Below are 18,335 nucleotides of genomic sequence, written 5' to 3'. Positions count from 1 at the left end.
AATTGGTCACTCCAACAAAAACCAATTGGTCACGTTCCAGTTGGCTCAATTGGTCCAGTTATAGTACTAATTTACGATTGGAAATTTCCCAATTGGAGTCAATTGCTTTTTTTTTTTTGACTGGGCGTTTGCGACTATTCCATTCTTAGAAACTGGCTACCAAGCGATTACACGTCACACTTTCATGTCATTATACGTAAAAGGTGTTCGTTGCCGTTCGCGTTTGAATCTTTGAGCACTGTACATGATTTGCATATGCTATGCAAATTGGGCTTGTGCTGACAAGAAGGCCAGCAGATCCCACGCCCTGTGGGAATCGATACTATGCGAAGCAGTGTGCGCCTACCAAGTTAACGAAACGACCATGAGAGCACCGAGCCGTAGGCGGTTGTTTCATGACCTACGTGACACGCACGTCACGACATTCATGTCATGACCTATCGTTTATGTCTGAACCTATTTTAGTGTTTTTTGAGCATTAGTATTTTTTCGCTGAGTCATTGTCATTTTTGCTGAGTCATGCTTATGACTGACTTCTACCATCATTCTTTAGTGTTTCCTTCACTTTGTGCCCACGTCCGAACCAATTCCAGTGGTCTTGCAGTGTTTATCTTTTTTTGCTGAGTCATTGTCATTTTTGCTGAGTCATGCTCATGACTATAACTTCTACGATCACCCTTTAGTGTTTCCTTCACTTAGTACCCGCGTCTGAACCCATTTCTGTGGTTTTTGAGTGTTAATCTTTTTTCGCGCGTCATTGTCATGACCTGCATGGCACGCATGTCATGACATTCATGTCATGACCTATCATTTATGTTCGTCATACACTCTTGTCATACTATGAACATTTTGGTACACACCAAGTTAACCAAGTGCATAAGCGCATGCTCGATACGCTCTAATAACAGTGAAATTGCAGAAGTAGCTATCGCTCAGGCCTTAATTTCCCCCAAATGTAGATACGTCATCAGCAACTCGCAGTCAGCCATCAGAAACTATGCGCGAGGAAGAATATCGCCCGAGGCCGCTAACATACTCCACGGGAAAGCACAGTTCATATCATCACAGGAATTCGAAGACAGATACATCATTTGGTTCCCAGCCCACACCTCCTGTGAGTCCCTCACTCCTAACCTCAACGAGGAAGCCCACCGCGTCGCGCGAGGTCTCATTTACCGCGCTCGCGAAGAAGCTTCCCCCGAAGGAACGGGAGGGGAGACCTGGAAGGAGAGGGACAGAATGTTCAGATTCTGCGACGTCACCCGCTTCTACCAAAAGTCGAGGTGCATATTCCCACCTCCTAGCTCCAAATTAGACAGATCTCAGGCGGTTGACTGGAGGCGACTTCAAACTAGAACCTTCCCCAACCCGGTGCACCTACATCGCATCTATCCCGAACTATACCCAGATGACTTGTGCGAATTATGTAGGACAGAACACGCCACCCTAGAACACATTCTATGGGATTGCGCACATGTTCAGGATGAATATGCAGTCTCCCCAGAACAGCTTGGGGCGCGGTGGAAAGCCGCGCCGATCAGCTCAGATCTGCAAGATCAACTATGGGCCATCCAGCGAGCTCGAGAGGCGGCCGGGAGACAGGGTCTCTCTACCGCCCCTGGCGTGGCCTAGGCCCATGCTTCAATCCGCTGGTCTAAATAAAGTTGTTTCACTCACTCACTCACCAAGTTAACGAAATGACAATGAGAGAACAAAGACGTAGGCGGCTAGATAGATATATAGATGCTGCCGAAGTGGCAAATGTTCGCCAAGAAATGCTTGGCATTTAAAACATCTTTAATGAGCACAAAGATGGCCTGATTTGCAGGTTATAGATGTGTTTGTTCAGCATGTCGAATGACCACGCGAGGTCTATTGCGGCGTTAGCCCGCTTGTTTTACAGGGAAGCTGCATGCCGCTAGCCGATTCGTCCGTCTGTCGCCTGTACGCCGAAAACTATCATCATCAGGAATGGCTCGAGCGTCGTCGTCTTCTTCCACTGCTGGCTCGTTGGCGCCCCTCGGCGCAGCCGCGCGAACGCGCTCGTGCCACTGCTCCAGTGTTCGTCGTCGTCGTCTTCTTCCACAGCTGGTTCCGTTGCCGCTCATCATTCCAGCGTAGAATTTCACTTCTCTTCTGTCGTCGTAATGAGGAGACCGCGCTTAAAGGGGCATAAGCCATTCATTATCTTGCGTGACGCACATATTTCTTTTGAAGCAATTTGATTTCGAATAATCGCAAGCGGCAACGCGAGAACCGTTACCTGAGGGCATGCACATACCGTCAGTGACGTCGTTCTCTCCGTCGCAGCCGAACGTGTGCGTAACCTCATTAAGAAACACAAAGACGTAACCAATAATTGGGAAAGACTTTAATGAACCGTCGGAATTAACTCAGTGATAAACACCGGGGCCGCACGTTTCAGCTTCGCTGGTTAACGTATCTGCACTGAGTGCTTGGTATATACAGGGTGTTTCATTTTAGCTGCACCAAATTTTTAAAAATTGCCTGTGGCAGATAGCTCAATTATAATCCTTGATCTAAACTACTCGATGAGGCGGCCATTACTTCCACGAGAAATCAAAGCGCCTAATTGAATAATTAACATAATTACGCTAATAACCTTTTCATTAATTATTTTACGGCACATATTTCAATCTACGAATTATAGCCGCTGAGTTCGCAAGGCGTATCCACTTGGAATGAATTCCCAGGACTGAACCAGTTTCGAGATATTAATTTTCAAAGTGTCTGACAAAATGTGTGGGCGTTCCAGTTAACTTTTTGAGGAAAACGCTGTTTTATGCATTCAAGCACAAAAGTAACTGGAACACCAATGCATTTCGTCGGACACTTTGAAAATTAATATCTCGAAACTGGTTCAGTCCTGGGTATTCTTTCCAAGTGGATACGCCTTGCGAACTCAGCGGCTATAATTCGTAGATTGAAAGGTGTGCCGTAAAACAATGAATAAGAAGTTAATTAGCGTAATTACGTTAATTATTCAATTAGACATTTTGATTTCTCGTGGAAGTAATGGCCGCCTCATCGAGTAGTTTAGATCAAGGATTATAATTGAGCTACAGCCACAGGCAATTAAAAAAATTTGGTGCAGCTAAAATGAAACACTGTACATATGATCATATCATAGGAAGCTAACAAAGACACCAATGTCAACAGAGGGGAAATTACTTGTACTTACTAATTGATAAGATATGATAAGATAAGATAAGAAATGATAAATTAATGGAATTGAAAGTGGATGAATATCATCATCATCATCATCATCATCATCATCATCAGCCTATATTTATGTCCACTGCAGGACGAAGGCCTCTCCCTGTGATCTCCATTACCCCAGTCTTGCGCTAGCTGATTCCAACTTGCGCCTGCAAGTTAGGAGAAATATATATATTTAATGGAAATACCGGGAGATTAACCGAAGATACCTACGGTTGGTTACCCTGTACTAGGGAAGGAGAAAAGGATCAGTAAAAATAGATAAAACGAAAGGAAGAATGATCAATTTAGAACTGTCCGTGTGGGCGCTGTCACACAGTCTGTGAAGGCGCCACACATAATATAGTCATCATCGTCAGCCTATCTTATGTCCACTGCAGGAATATATACTATAATATGGCCATGCACAGTGTGATTAGCTCACTGGTATATATAACGTCGCACAGTGCATGGTCGCACAGTCACAATTTGTCGCACGATCTGGTATATTTTAGGTAAAGCGGATAGCGCAGATGTCCGCGGAGGCCAGTGCCCAATAATTTTGCTTTCTAAAAGCGGGCGCTTGTTCAGCTAATCTATTGTGGAGCAAAACTGAGCAGGCGCAGGGCAGAAGGTCCAGGTTAGAGCGCGTACAGTTCACGTATTACAGCGCGCAATCGCTTCTCTGCGAGAAACAAACGAGTGGCATTAGAGTTAACAGGCCTGTGATGCGTATTTATTGATTTGAGAGCAACTTGGGGAAACAACGGCATGAAGTGTAGATCTACGGGAGCAGCCTTCGCTTCTGGAACGCGTCGAAGCAGCGGGTCCACTCAGCAGTCTGAGTCCTCGCAGCGGCCAGCCTCGGTGACGACGTAGTTCCTCTGCAATTAAAAGAGCAGCGTCCATTCTGTCGACACTGTTGGCTGCACGAAACACAATAGCTTTGATAGGGCCTGTAGCCGCGTTTACATGAATGCGACAGTAGCGCATCACATCTTTGTATATCGCATCGTTACACATGTAAGCGGAGTTGAAACGCCAAGAAGACGCATCGCCTTAATGCGCCAGCCGGAGGTATATCCTCAATGGGTTAAGTCGCCTTCAGTGGATTCATGCAAACGGCTAGCGAAACGCATCAGGAGAGAGCGAGAGAGATATTTTATTGTTGTTCGAAAAGGGGGTGGGGTTGAAAGAGCTGAAAGCGGATTGTTCGCTCTTGATCTGAATGTAAACGCTGGCGCATCGTTCATTTAAACGCTGCGTGTAACGATGCAACGTTTCGAGATGGAAACGGTCATACGAAAACTTATCCGGCGGACCAACGCTTGTGACGAAACAAAAATGTGCCGTTAGTAAAGCAGTGGTTTACAGTATGAACTGTATAGAATGACACTGATTGTCGTTTCATAATACTTCGTGTGTACAGCGTGAGGAATGCTTATGCCGTAACTGACCTGCATCTGCTGTATCCTGTTGATCTGCTGTTCTGTTGCGAGTTGTCGCCGGAGGATCTCAACGTTGTTGGCCAGTCTGTCTCGTGACTCTGCGTGTTTGAAATTTCAAGACTGTAATCAGGCTCCATTGCGAATATTGCTTTTCAGGTCAAAAAGATATTATCCTCTAACATCTGTCTACATAGAAATTTCCGCCGTAGAATGTTTATGTTGAGTATTGCTTTCCATAGAATGCTCTATATAAAGTTTCAACGAATTGGGAAAACTCAAGCTGACGTAGGACGTCGTCATACTGTTCTGAGATTGGTATCTGGAGCAAGCAGCTGTGCTGTTCAAGCAAGAATACTTCGATGAAGTAAATTGCAATAGGTTGGTTTCAGTGACGTGTTTCTAGTGTGGAGAGGGGATCGGACAACTACAGAGGAAGGATATGAGACAAGATGTGCTGTTTGCGGCAATGCAGGGTGAAACGTGCACAATTTCTCTAGGAATGACACCATCCACGAATACCGAAGACGTAGACGGGAGCAACCGCATTGGTGGTACCATCATCTTGTGGCGAATAGTTTGAGGAGAGCAGACACATAGCTATTATTGCTGCAGCGACCAACCGTATGTCACTCAGTTTCTATGGGACAGATTTGGCAACGACACACACACACACACACACACACACACACACACACACACACACACACACACGCACACGCACACGCACACACACACGCACACACACACGCACACGCTCACGCACACACACACACACACACACACACACACACACACACACACACACACACGCACACGCACACGCACACACACACGCACACGCACACGCACACGCACACACACACACACACACACACACACACACACACACACGCACGCACGCACGCACGCACACGCACGCAAAGAAAGTGTCAAGCCAAGCGTCGACGCTAAAGAAGACACGGTCGACGTACGGTCGACGTAAGTTAATTGTGGTTAAAATGACATTCGACGTCTAAATGTTGATTATATCTCTCCATTCTGTCACTGTCATTTTTTTAGGTTTGTTATTCACTCATTTCGCATCTTGTTCGTGTCGTATTTCACGCGCAATTACGTCGACTTTGTGTTCTTGGTTGACACTTTCTTCTTTTTTTACGAACAGGCCAGGTGGGCTGATCCTGGAGATAGTGCGTGGTTAATTTTCGACTATATTGGCGCTAATTACGCCCGTACCATTAATTTTACCGACTCTGCGACTAATTCTCGCTTCTTGTGGACACCGGCGAAGCCGCCTTCCAGGCATTATTGCCTCCGGCGAGTCCTGCTTTTGTTTTATTCACTTTATTGCCACGCGGCGTAACGTCAGTACGAAACTAAATATAACCATTCAGGCCCGTTTCATAGAGATACTGCAATAGTGACTTATAATATGTGTTGTCCATAATCCATCGTTTATAGTATTCAGCTTGATCACTGTGACCAAGCGAACTCAATCCATTTCCCAAAAGTGTGCCGCACGGCGGCTTCGCCTCAACATGCCTATATCTACGGCGGTGCACCCTTTACAGGGGTATGTGCAATGTTCATTTTTGACTACATTGAAGCTAATTACGCCCGTACCGTTAACTTTACCTACCGTGTGACTAATTATAGCTTTTTGTTTCCTCGAGACCTACATTTTGATATCTTCTGCGACTCGCTGCAACGCTCTGGATACGCGAAAGGGCCTTTTTTCTGGAAGTGGTTACAAAATTATGAGATCCGAGATACGTCAAGCCCGTGCATAATCAGCTAAGAAGAAATTGTCTTCAAAACTTTTCGAATGCGCTTTTTAGACAAAGCATCACATGATGTTGATACCAGCGTTGCATGCTGGCCATGCCTAAGACAACCTGATATTCAGTGAGGGGTATATGTCATTGTCGGTATATGTCATTATATAGACATATAATGTCTATGGACAAGCTAAGACACTCTACTAGATAGTTTACCCTGTCCGTAAAAATGTAATGCAGTTTACGCAATACCGGAACACCGGAGACACGGACGTGCGCAGCAGTGGTGCATGGTTACGCCATCTTGTCACGCTAACATTGGCTAGAGCGCACGGAATTACAATTGGAACGATTATGCCGTACCTATTATCTGGCGCAAAAGCGCGCTATCAGCAGCAAACTAATGTTAGTCATCCGGTAGATTTACCTTTTCTTTTTGTCCCTTCTGCAAGGAGAACGACGCAGCCCAAGGAGGTTTCTATGACCTTGTGATTGAAGAAAGTGTCAGAAGACGGCGCGCTGCCAGCACAGCTGCTGCCGTCGATATCTCCAGTGTTCCAGGATTCCGTAAACTGTACGGACAGGCCAGACCTCTCTACTGTTTTGGTTCCGCAATGCCGCGGCCCAGCTCGCAAACTGTAATATCTTCTTGGTAAGACAGGCAAGTACTGCGTCCCATAATGCTATAAACGAAATCATCTGAGTGCAGCCGCTCTGTTACATTTGAGCGTGAAAGGGCCAGCGGTTTAGCACTAAGAAGCCATTCGTACGTGGATCTATTACATACGCAACACTCGGTAAATGCGACCGAACAGCCAATATCCAGCGATTTGGGTCGCACTGTCACGTGTGTCACATCCAAGGTGTGATTCAGCTTCGCAGTCAGCGAGAAGTAACCTTACCGCTTCGCCGTCGGGGAGGCCGGAAGTCAGGGGTCGCGTCGCTCCTTATTTTTCGACTGTCTTCAGGAGGACGGGTCATCTGAAAGCGGGAGAAGCTTTTCAAACTTCAGTTGCATTTAGGTCAATGCACTATTACTTTCGTGCTCCGATTCGACGCGACGTACCGGTAATGGCGGTTTTGTTTTTCTCTCACAATGCGTGTCCTGTTTGCTATGTGAGTTCGCTAAAGAACACGCTGGGTATATACAATTTTGGTTTCCTCTGGAATGCGCAGTTGTTTCTTTAACCCTCGTCCAGACGTGGTAGCACAGTATTGATAACGTAAGTGCTCAACAGTGGTTGAACAAAGGCTGGAGCCACTGTTTCGACAAAAATACCTGTCTTCGTTGATTTGACTGATAACGGAAGTCACTTCTTTTCTCCTATTCTTATCTTCTCACGCCGGGGCTATGCGGCATACAGTGCACGAATCGGATATCTCAATCAGATACCGTATAGACTCGTGTAAGGGCCGCACCCGTGTAAGGGCCGCACTCCCAACTTGGCAGTCCAATATTTGGAGAAAAATAAATTCCAACGGAGAAGCAATCGCGTATGGTGCCCCAATGCCACGCGCGAGCAACGGCTAATTTTCTCGCGCCGCGTACTTCCGCATGCCGCTACTAGATGGCGTGCGCCGGGGTTTGCACAAGATCCGGGGCGTGCACAAGTCACTGACTGGGCCGGCACCATTTTGACCAAAAGGTTCGGTCCCGTGTAAGGGCCGCACCTCGCGAAAATTGTGGAAGAAAAAAAGTGCAGCCCTTACACGAGTTTATACGGTATCTCAACCAATCGCCGAGGAAGCCGGTTGTACCCGCGGCGCGTGCCCTTTGTACCCACCGGCTTCTGTGGCTTGGCATGAGGCATCGACCTCTTGGTCTCGATCATCATTCTCTCCTTGTCGTGCTGACCTTTGACCGTCTGCTCCGGACGTCGGGTGACCTGCGCCGTGACATCCAATGAATGGAGCGGCTAAATGAGCCGTTCGCTTAGGCTGATATAATTGAAGTCATTGCGAAACAAAGTTGCGAAGACGACCTGACAGAAAAAAAAAGGAGAAGAGAGTAAACTGTATTACAGCTGCAGAGGAGCCTGGCTACCTTATACAGAGCGCCGAACCAAAGCGGATAAACGTAAGGACGCACGCACGCTTAGCTACAGAATGCAGATTGAAACAGAAAGAACACATAAACACATAACTACACGCACGCACACCCACACACACACACACACACACACACACACACACACACACACACACACACACACACCACACACACACACACACACACACACACACACACACACACACACACACACACACACACACACACACACACACACACACACACACACACACACACACACACACACACACACACACACACACACACACACACACACACACACACACACACACACACACACACACACACACACACACACACGCACGCACACACACACGCACGCACGCACACACACACGCACGCACGCACGCACGCACGCACGCACGCTCTGTTTTGTGGACACACACAATGTAATGCCTCGTTCTAAGAAAAGCACATAAGTCACAAGACATTTACAGCAACAAAATTCTGCAAAGAACTCTATGTTTTCTGAAAGGAATACTCAGAATAAGAAAAGCTATAAATAAGAAAAAGAAAACTTGAGACAACGTAACATAACGCAAGTTTAATTATAAAAAAATATATCACGCAGATTTTTAAAATCCAGTGCATAGATGCTTTATCTGTGCATTTGATTTAACAAATGTCTGACGGTGCTAGGGCAACTATCGCGTCAATACAAGGGAAGGGGGGTGGGGGTAGGGCATATTGAGGCTAAGCTGCCTCGGTAGCGCACGCCCTTCGGTACACTTTAGCTTTGGTGAGGCTCGTCTGGCTCTTGAGGGTCAAGGTTGAGGCGAAGTCGAAGCTGCGCCTTTTGTGAAGCATGGACCATACTTTACACGCCACGCCAATGACTGTTCTATCTTGTTCGTCATCAAAGGATTGGCAGGAACATATTCGCAAAGGATCGGCAAGAAGTTGGAAATACGTCGAAGTAAATGCTGAGGCCGAGAAGCTGACGAAAGGATGAGTAGAGGACCAAAAAAAAAAAAAGTTGTAGAAGCGTGCAAAAACTGCGATTCATCTCCTCCAGGTACTCCCGGCATGTCTATCTACACATGGGCGCACAGAGCCGACCAACACCGTCTAGACTCTTGGATATATATAGTCTCGGTGGTGTCGGTTAATATAACTTCTCACTCGAGCGCATGCGACACTGATGTCGAAGCAAAGGACGTCGTCACCTGGTCCTTGGCCCTGTGCCTCTTCCTCTCCTCCTGGTACTCCTGGTACATCTTGGCCTGCTGCTGCTGGACTCGCTTCTCGAGCTTCTCTTCTTCCTCCTGGTCACGCTGGCGTTGCTCGTCCAGCCGCTGCTGCCTCTCCTCGATCTGCTTCAGGTTCAGGCAGAGGGTAATTTGCTCGACAGCGTCTCCCGTGGAAACCAAAAGCCTGTGCGCTCTTACCGCTACGTATGACCTAGAAGTACGCTGACTTTGTAGCTGCGTCACACGACGTGCCAAAAAGGGGAAGCAAGCTAAAGTTGCCACAAGCCCTCGCATCTTAGACAGCATATAGCCTCCTCTTCTGAAAAATTTTTTTCCCGCGTACCTTGGCTTGTTTTCGATCCCATAATTTCTAAAGGCCATCACAAGCTATCGTGGCGACAAAGACCTCCGGCTTGGTCGACTTTCCGCTCATCTAAAAACATCTGCGTCACGACTCAGACCCAAGCAGACAAATGCCTCCGAGACCTCCGTCGTGTAGCAGAACGTCGCGTCGGTAGTTTAAGAGGTGATGTCGCAGCAGTCGATGATCTCTTGTCCGGTGGTCGACTTGATAAAATGCGAGATTTGCTTCAGGGCAGAATTGCCATCTTCCACGTGGCAAGCCTGAATTCGATTCCTAGCAGGGGTGACATCTTCGCGTAGCCTCCCCCCCCCCCCCCCCCCCCCTCACATTTCTTCCAACAAGGAGCAGGGAATGAGAATGAGAACAGGACAGCTATACATAAAATAAATAAAATACCTTACAGGGCTTCATAGCTAAAAAAAATCAAAACAAACATTTGTCACGTGCTCAGTAATATAGATGGGACTCAGTGAAGCACGCTTGGCGCTCTTAGACAATTCATCCATGCATCATCGTCGTCAATGTATTCTCGCTGGGACATGTCTTGGACACTGAAGCAGTGATAAAATAAATGAATACCGATATAGTAGCGCTTTGGCATGATCAAGGCACCATTGTTGGTATCGCGCATTTGAGTACTATACCGAGAAGCAATGACACACCGAGCATAAGAGCCGTTGCTTTATTGCGAGTTTGCGTAAAACTATTGCGGCTTTCTTGCAGCAATCAACGGAAATACCGTGGCGATCTCGCAGACGCTAAGTGCGGACCATTATGCATACGTTCAGCGCTGATCATTGCTTGCCTCTCTTTCGTTCTGAACGCATAGGTGTTCTGAATGTCAACGTGCGTGACGTCATTGATACAAGTGCGCTGCCCTGCAAACAGGAATGTATAGCGAGATGTGTAATTCCTTCGTCCATATTACCACTACCCGCTACTTAAAACAGGGTAAGGGGTAGAAATGTATTCGACAATAAGTTTTCACAGAGGTGAGCTTGGTTCGCTTGGTTCGCTTGTTGAGCTTATACATGCGGGTATAGTTCGCTTGCGAAACTGGATGGCCTGTTCACAAAGAAATGTTCGCCGAGTTCACCGGCACCGACCTCAGCTGAGAGGGCCAACTTCAAGTGTGCGAATCTCTACAGTTTTCTTTCACAATGAAGGCGCTTTCGTTATGGGGATGCACAATGAATTAAAAAAAATATGCGAAGAAAAACAATAAATCAATTGCCAGTGACAGGATACTCTTTCAAAATTTGGTTGCAATTATTCGGCAGAGAAAGTTTGATAAAAAGAAAAAAAAATTCGCTCTGAGGAAAGTTTCCGAAAGTTGCCAGTTTCAGGTTTAGCTCATTATGAATCGATGGGCAATAGCTTTGAAGAAGAAATTAGCCCCAAGCAGACGCTGCCAAAATTCATGACTTTCTTCACGGCTAAACGTCTGCTTATGGTAAGACTGGTTATGGTAAGATCTGGTCTTTCGTGGACGCAATCTGTCAGCCTGACCTAAAACTTGATATGTTTAGTCCCTGTGTGTATAGCGTTTAACACCGACGCTAGAGTCCATGTAATGCCCTAGACTAATATAACTTCTCATTTGTCCTGGTTCTCCCCCTTTGGCAAACCAATAACATACCGTGCGCCCTCTCAGTCGTTCATCTTCATCTCACGCCCCTGCCATCCACCGACTCTATACCGTCATGGTTGTTTGTGCCACTTTGGTGAAGAAGATTGATCGCCGACATCAATCCATGGCACTGCAAACGTTCACACCCGCAATCTCTAATGATAAGAGAGCAATGTTCCGCAAAAAAAAAAGAAAAAAAAGAAAAGAAATGAAATTACTTTCGCTGTACCCATCTGAACCCACCGGTCGCCGGTAACGTGCGTTGAATTAATGAGACGACGGAAAAGATGACTCCTCTAATCGGGCGTTTGTCCGTGACCAGACTGCGGCGTTTCGAGAGCACCCACAACGGACGGAGCAGACAGTTCAAAAGGCCACTGCTAGACACTACTGTGTGTGCGCTTAAGTGGGCTACTAGACTGACTGCTGCCCAAACAGGGCACACATGTTTGTCCTTGCACGCCTCGTTGCTCTGTGATGCGCGCTGGAGCGAGGAGTTTTGTGCACGTCGATGCTTGCGTTTCATACTGGTCCTACGATTATAATGGTCTCATAAACGCGCATACTGACGACATCGTCGAAGTGCCCGATACGCACTTCCTGGTCGAACTGCGTTTCATCGCTGCCGGTATTGTTAATTGAAGTTGATCTGAATTTCAAGGAATTGTTTTCGCTCAAACTCGCGATAACCCTGAAGCATTTGTGCTAAAATATGTGAAATGTTGTGTCCAGTCCACGATTCTACCACCGTGATCTAGACTGTGTTCACTGTACCGCGCAGTAGAACTTAGCAGCGTTCTCAATGTCAGGCAAAACTGCAGTGCTGTTATTCCCGGTGCCCCCTGGGCATTTTGTAAACACCCGTATAAACTACGGTTCACTATTCACAGAAGTGGTCAGCAGTGATTGAACTAATCTCGTATGCTCCTGATTTCAGAAGCATGGTCCCGTCGTCACCGTGGCCTGAACTTTTCGGCCTGACCAGCATCCATCGTCTCGTTTACATTTCGGCTGCGTGCGTTCGCAGTCTCAACAGCTTTAGTGAATGCCTGTAGTGTATTGTTATCATGGCAGTAAGTAAAGAACTATCAGAGGGCATTGGGGGCGCAACATGATTGAATATATACGAGTCGGCCCAACACGTGATCGTCACGCCAGAGCGCGCGGTAGGTTTTAGTGCTCCTGCTGCAGGCAGAGTTTCGACAGGGCAGCCGAACAAGCGCCCGTCCCGCATCAGCTAAAAACTACCGAGAACCAAACATTCTCGGCCAATATATTCAGTTTGACAGGTGACGTGTGGGGTCTACACTGCGAGGGAAAAAGTGAAGAGAATGACTTGACGGAGAGTTTGCTTGCAAAGAAACAGACGTTTGGCATACTGGCCGAGTCGTATACAAGAGACGACTACTGAGGCTCTCTAGGTAAAATGAAGCTAAGATCAGCACTGTTACAGCAAAGATACGAAACCAGCATGGAGGAAGGAAAAATATAGGAGGGAGCATACCGCAACGCGATTGTCGCCTACTGTGGTGGCCCAACACGTGATGAAAACGTCAGAGCATGGAGGATACGTCAGAGGGCGTGGTAGGTTTTAGTACTCTCGGTTGATTTTTTTCAATACCCATTCGAAACCATTTGAAACCATTGAAATAAACGCAAACAAAAACAAGGAAAGAAAACAAAACACGGAAAAATCTTTTTTCCTTCCTGCATGTGAGCAGCTGCCGGCCGAGCACGAACCGAATAAAACTACCGATAACCAAACGCCTCGTTAAATCTCGATTCTCCGTGATCTTGACGCAAGAGGTCACTTGTTGGGCCACCCCTGCTGGCTACACGAAGCGAAGCGCTTGCCAAGGCTGGCTGCGTGACGTAATGCTCCATCTATATTTTCCTTCCTCCATGTAAACCAGCGTAAAGAAAGACGAGATCACAAGCGATGGACGGGATGGCACAAACTCTGGTTTCGTAACTTCTTCACTCCTGTCCCCCCAAAAAAATCCTTGCGTTGTCAAAATATTTCTTAAGCTGTTTTCATATACTTAATACATGGCTTACCAGCAGGCACTGAAACGCACACCATTAAACTGCTATAGCAGCAACAGAAGCATTAGAGTAACAAGAGAAACACCTTACCTGTTTTTGTAGTTCTTTGCGGTACAGGTTCGGAGGCAGGACGTTGCGGACAAGCTTTCTGCTGGGCTTAAAGCTGCATAACACACGGCAATGCACATGAACGCAGTGAGAACTCACGAGTCTATCCTGAAATAATCGTTCTAGGGCTACTGCGACACGGCGATAGGCAGACGCGATTTGGATTTCGATCGAGTCATTTTCGAGCTTGCAGTTAATGTCAGGTGTGAGAACACTCAGTAGATGCATTCACAAGTATCAATTTTGAAATACGCACACGAAAAAGCGCAGATCATAAGTGTCCTAGGCTGCATTTCTCGGGAAATAGCCACGCCCTATGTATACTTGAGTTTTGCACTAAGTATGAACCATAGACTAAAGCGTGTCATTGATAAACAGTGTTTTAATGCTCGTAAAAGTTTGAAAACTGAGGCATCCGCATCCCGTCGGACAACCCTCGCCTTTGACATATTAGTGTCTACTACGAATATTAGGGCTGAACGGAACTTGGGATTGCCTCCTCAGTCTGTTTACATTATAGTTTGGTCTCACCTCTAACACATACATTATGCAGTTGGGGGCAAACCTGGTAATTTCTAACGATCACAAGTGGCGGTGGCAAACTCAGCGGACTTACATGGTGATCGCAAGGGTCACATTGGGACCGTTTGCAACTGGACGTCCAAACAGAGACGTTCAGTTTGAACTTTAGTGCCGTCGTATTTAAGCACTGTGCAAGCGAACCGCCGAAAAACCACGCGTGTGCGAGCGTCCGCCGAGTGAAAGGGGGCTTCCCTGCTCATAGGAGATAACCATGTGCATTGTGATAACCAGGTGTATGCAACGCCCAACTCACAGCACTCCGTCACCCCTTCGTGCGAGCAGAAGGTGCAGGTGGGGCACGAGCATGGCCACCTCGCGCTGCCTCCGCGGGTCGCCGAACAGGTTGGACTCGGAGCGAGCCTTGGAGGGCATGATGTCGCTGGACGTCTGTATCGGTTGCACCAGGTCCCCCAGGAACCGCGGGCGTTTGCCTCCTGGCCGTCAGAATCAGTGGGGGATACATCGATTGGCCATTTTAGAATGGAATACAGAATAGACATCTATATATACAGTCAAACCCGGATATATCGAATCTGAAGAGGATCGCAAGAAAGTTCGATACACAGGTAATTCGATATATAAAATAAAAATTTTATACAGGAGTTTTCAAGGGGATTTTACAGCTCTTCGTTATACACAATAATTCGTTATATGTGGGTTCGATATATCCGGGCTCGACTGAAACCCACATATAACGAATTATTGGATATAACGAACAGCAGTAAAATACCTCTGAAAATTTTTAAATAAAATTTTTATTTATATATCGAATTACCTATGTATCGAACTTTTTGTGATCCCCTTCGGATTTGATATATCGGGGTTTGACTGTATATCTAGGTGCATATATAGGTTGATAAATCTTAACAGCCCCAAGGAACACAGGAGCTATGACAGACGTCATATTGGAGTGCTCTGGATCAATTTGGGCTGCTTGAGGCTTTTTAACTTGCCTTCAATGCTCTGTACACGAGCGCTTGTGTATGTAAGTTGCCGTTATCGGAAGTTGCCGCGGCGGCCGTGAGTCAAACCTGCGACCTAGCGCTCAAGGGCAGAACAGCGTGGCCACTTGAGCGACCAAAGTGATTTGAGAATGAATATGGCGCAGTATAGTATAGGAAGGGCACGTCGGTTGTCAGGCTGTGGAAGACTTTAGATGAGGCGGCCACAGCGAAAAGCTACACGACTTTTCGATTCTGTCGATTTGCAGGAAGTCGTACCGCTTTGTAAGGTAAATGTCTTGGCTAGTCGTATTGGAGTTGGCCGAAAGAAAGATCTACTTCTCCTTCAATTTTCAGCTGAGGCTCATAAAGGTTTCTTGTCTGCAATACATGAGACATTAGCACTTAACGTGGTCCTACTGAGCGGCTTACTGAGCACATGTTTGTTTCACTCTGAGAATGTTCGAATATCTTCTGGTGCTAGCTCTGTAATTCTCTGAGGTCTTCGTAGCATATACGGCTGCGTCAGAGCGGCGGCTAAAATCTGCTGTGGACGACGCATGCACGAGAAAGAAGTGACTGCACAGAACGTGTGTCTTCTAACCTGCAAACGCTGTCGCCAAGTCCCTGCCCCAAGGGTCCTGGTACTCCTCTATGCATTTTCGGTCAAGCCTGAAAGAGAAAGTGCCCTTCCGTTCTAAATTCTTTTTTATCGGGCGGGTTTGGAAGGGGCGGGGGGCTCAATTATGTGTAAAGCCACATCAATCGGTTTCTAAGAGGTTGCAGACAGATTTGCCGTAACGTACAGTTGCCACGTTTTACTCTCTGATTCTAAACGTCCGTGTTCAGCTGCTACGTAACACAAATGAGGCCAATTGTCTGGACTTATCTGAAGTTATACGAACTATATTTAAAGCAGTACTGGGATACTCGCCGTAGAGGCTGTTGTAAAGCTGATTGAATTGGGGCTGATACGCACATCGTACACAGGTAGGCTGACCCGACCCGATGCAACGCCAAATGGCGCTTATGCAACCCGTACGAGGCGACCTAACTCGCCTGACCAAGACGTATACGACTAGCGTGTACGTCTTGCATTGTAACTTTCATCTTCAATAACAAAAGTAAGCTCCAGAGGAGCGGTTAAATGACCAAAGTTATGCGGAAATCCGCATGATTGCAAAAATTTCATGCAAGAAAGAATTGCCATCCAGCTAACTGCAAAACGCTGCAAAGGGAGCCCCACACCTATCTATTTGAAAAAAGCAAACTTTACACTCTAGGAAAAAGAATCATCCTGCGCAGAGAAGTATTTCTTGTTAAGTGCAAAGTTCGAGTTCCTATAGGTGACCGGATTTTCCTCTTCGTTGAATTCTGCTATGCAGTTCGGTGAACGAAAACTTTTCGATACGTGCAAGGGAATAATCGCCGAGGATTGGAACAACATGGGTAGGGGAAAAGCTTTTCAAAGCGTCCATGCTATGCAAACTGCGCTGCCCCAAAAAGTAATATACAGAGTCTCATATGAAAGTTCTTGGTATTTGTATCTGTTTTTAGAGTTTGCGGCTTGAATATCCGCATTTTAATTTTTTTTGGTATGCCATGCATGCTATGAAACAAGTATACGAGTATGTGTATATATTATACGGGGTGTTACTTTTTTAGATCATACAGAATTAAAAAAATCGCCCGTGGCGTATTAGCACAATTCTTACCTTTGAACTGGAATACTCAAAGAGGTGGACAACATTTAACGAGAAATCAAAAATCGTAATCGACTACAAGTGTCAAAATGTCACTAATTACATTTTTTTACCAATTACTAAATTTACGGTAAATATCGAAACTTACGAATTGTAGCAGGTGAGTTTGCAAGGCATATCGACTTGGAACGAAATATGAGAATGGCACCGGTTGCGAGATATGCACTGTCAAGCTTGCGGTAAAGATGCACTGTTGTTCCACTTACTTTTTAAGGAAATCGTCGTTTTATGCACTGAAGCACAAACGTAACTGGACCGTCAATGAATTTCGTCGCCCGCTTTGGGAATGACTATGTCGAAACTGGTTGTCATCCTGAGAATTTGTTTCAAGTGGATACATCGACTTGTGAACTCACCGGCTACAATTCGTAATTGCAATATGCGCCGTAAAGCACTTAATTAAAAACTTAATTACCGAACTTTTTAGAATTAGTTGATCATGCATTTCGATTTGCCGCGCAAGTAATGTCCGCCTCTTCGCATATTCCAGCTCGAGGACTGCAATCGCGCCTATCTGCCAGAGGCGATTAAACATTTCTTTATTTGTTCCCGAATGTGACGTGCGATAGATTCTAGTCTCTGAGCTGTTTTATTTTGTACGCTTGACGGCGTTCGGTCTGCGGCTTTGACAGGCATGCGCAGTCACGCCGCCTACCCACCTGGCTGCTTCCATTTTCTCCTGCAGCATCCGCTCTTGTTTCTCCTTTATTTGAGCCTCGAGCTCTTTCAGGTAGGCCTCTTGCTTTGTGATCGCTCGCTCGCTGACAAGGCAGCACGAAGAGAGAGAGAGAAAAAAAATTAGGCGGTCCTGCAACTAACACAAGTCGAAGTAACAACAATCGACAACAATCAAACACCTCTTTGTGACCAATGACAGTTAACAGAGCGTTAGTAGTTGATTTATGCCAGCGCTGCCACCACTGTTTAAAAGGGGGTCTGTTGATTGTCAGGGAGTCCTACTCCTGGGCTGACGCTATTCCTCTGACTGAGGGCTTCCTTGCAACACGTGCTTGGGTTTATTCAAGCACACCTTTAGGAGGCTTAATTTCCTATTTACGAGCATTTTAGCTACTTCCAGGGCTTTATTAGGTACGTTCTTATTGCAGACCTGAATCTTTTCTTTGTTGGATTCATGCTGGAAATGCTGGATTCAGTCCACAGCAGTATGAGCAGTTGT

The 18,335-nt window shown here is 46.4% G+C and overlaps 1 protein-coding gene across 1 annotated transcript in view; it reads right to left on the bottom strand.

Moving 5' to 3' along the window:
- Positions 1-3,941: 3,941 nt before the first annotated feature.
- Positions 3,942-18,335, bottom strand: part of LOC119465972 (trichohyalin-like) — a 50,575-nt gene continuing 36,181 nt past the window's right edge. The window contains exons 13-21 of the mRNA XM_049657140.1: positions 17,818-17,919; positions 16,000-16,067; positions 14,708-14,888; positions 13,855-13,927; positions 9,701-9,850; positions 8,227-8,328; positions 7,345-7,423; positions 4,677-4,765; positions 3,942-4,103 (exon numbers count right to left, since the gene is read on the bottom strand). Of these exons, the coding sequence (XP_049513097.1) occupies positions 4,053-4,103; positions 4,677-4,765; positions 7,345-7,423; positions 8,227-8,328; positions 9,701-9,850; positions 13,855-13,927; positions 14,708-14,888; positions 16,000-16,067; positions 17,818-17,919 (895 nt within the window). The 3' untranslated portion in view covers positions 3,942-4,052. The remainder of the gene's footprint in view (positions 4,104-4,676; positions 4,766-7,344; positions 7,424-8,226; positions 8,329-9,700; positions 9,851-13,854; positions 13,928-14,707; positions 14,889-15,999; positions 16,068-17,817; positions 17,920-18,335) is intronic.

The sequence above is a fragment of the Dermacentor silvarum genome, chromosome 10 (assembly GCF_013339745.2).
Source record: "Dermacentor silvarum isolate Dsil-2018 chromosome 10, BIME_Dsil_1.4, whole genome shotgun sequence".
Taxonomy (NCBI): domain Eukaryota; kingdom Metazoa; phylum Arthropoda; class Arachnida; order Ixodida; family Ixodidae; genus Dermacentor; species Dermacentor silvarum.
Note: the sequence above shows the minus strand (reverse complement) of the source record. Positions and strands in the feature narration are given on the sequence as shown.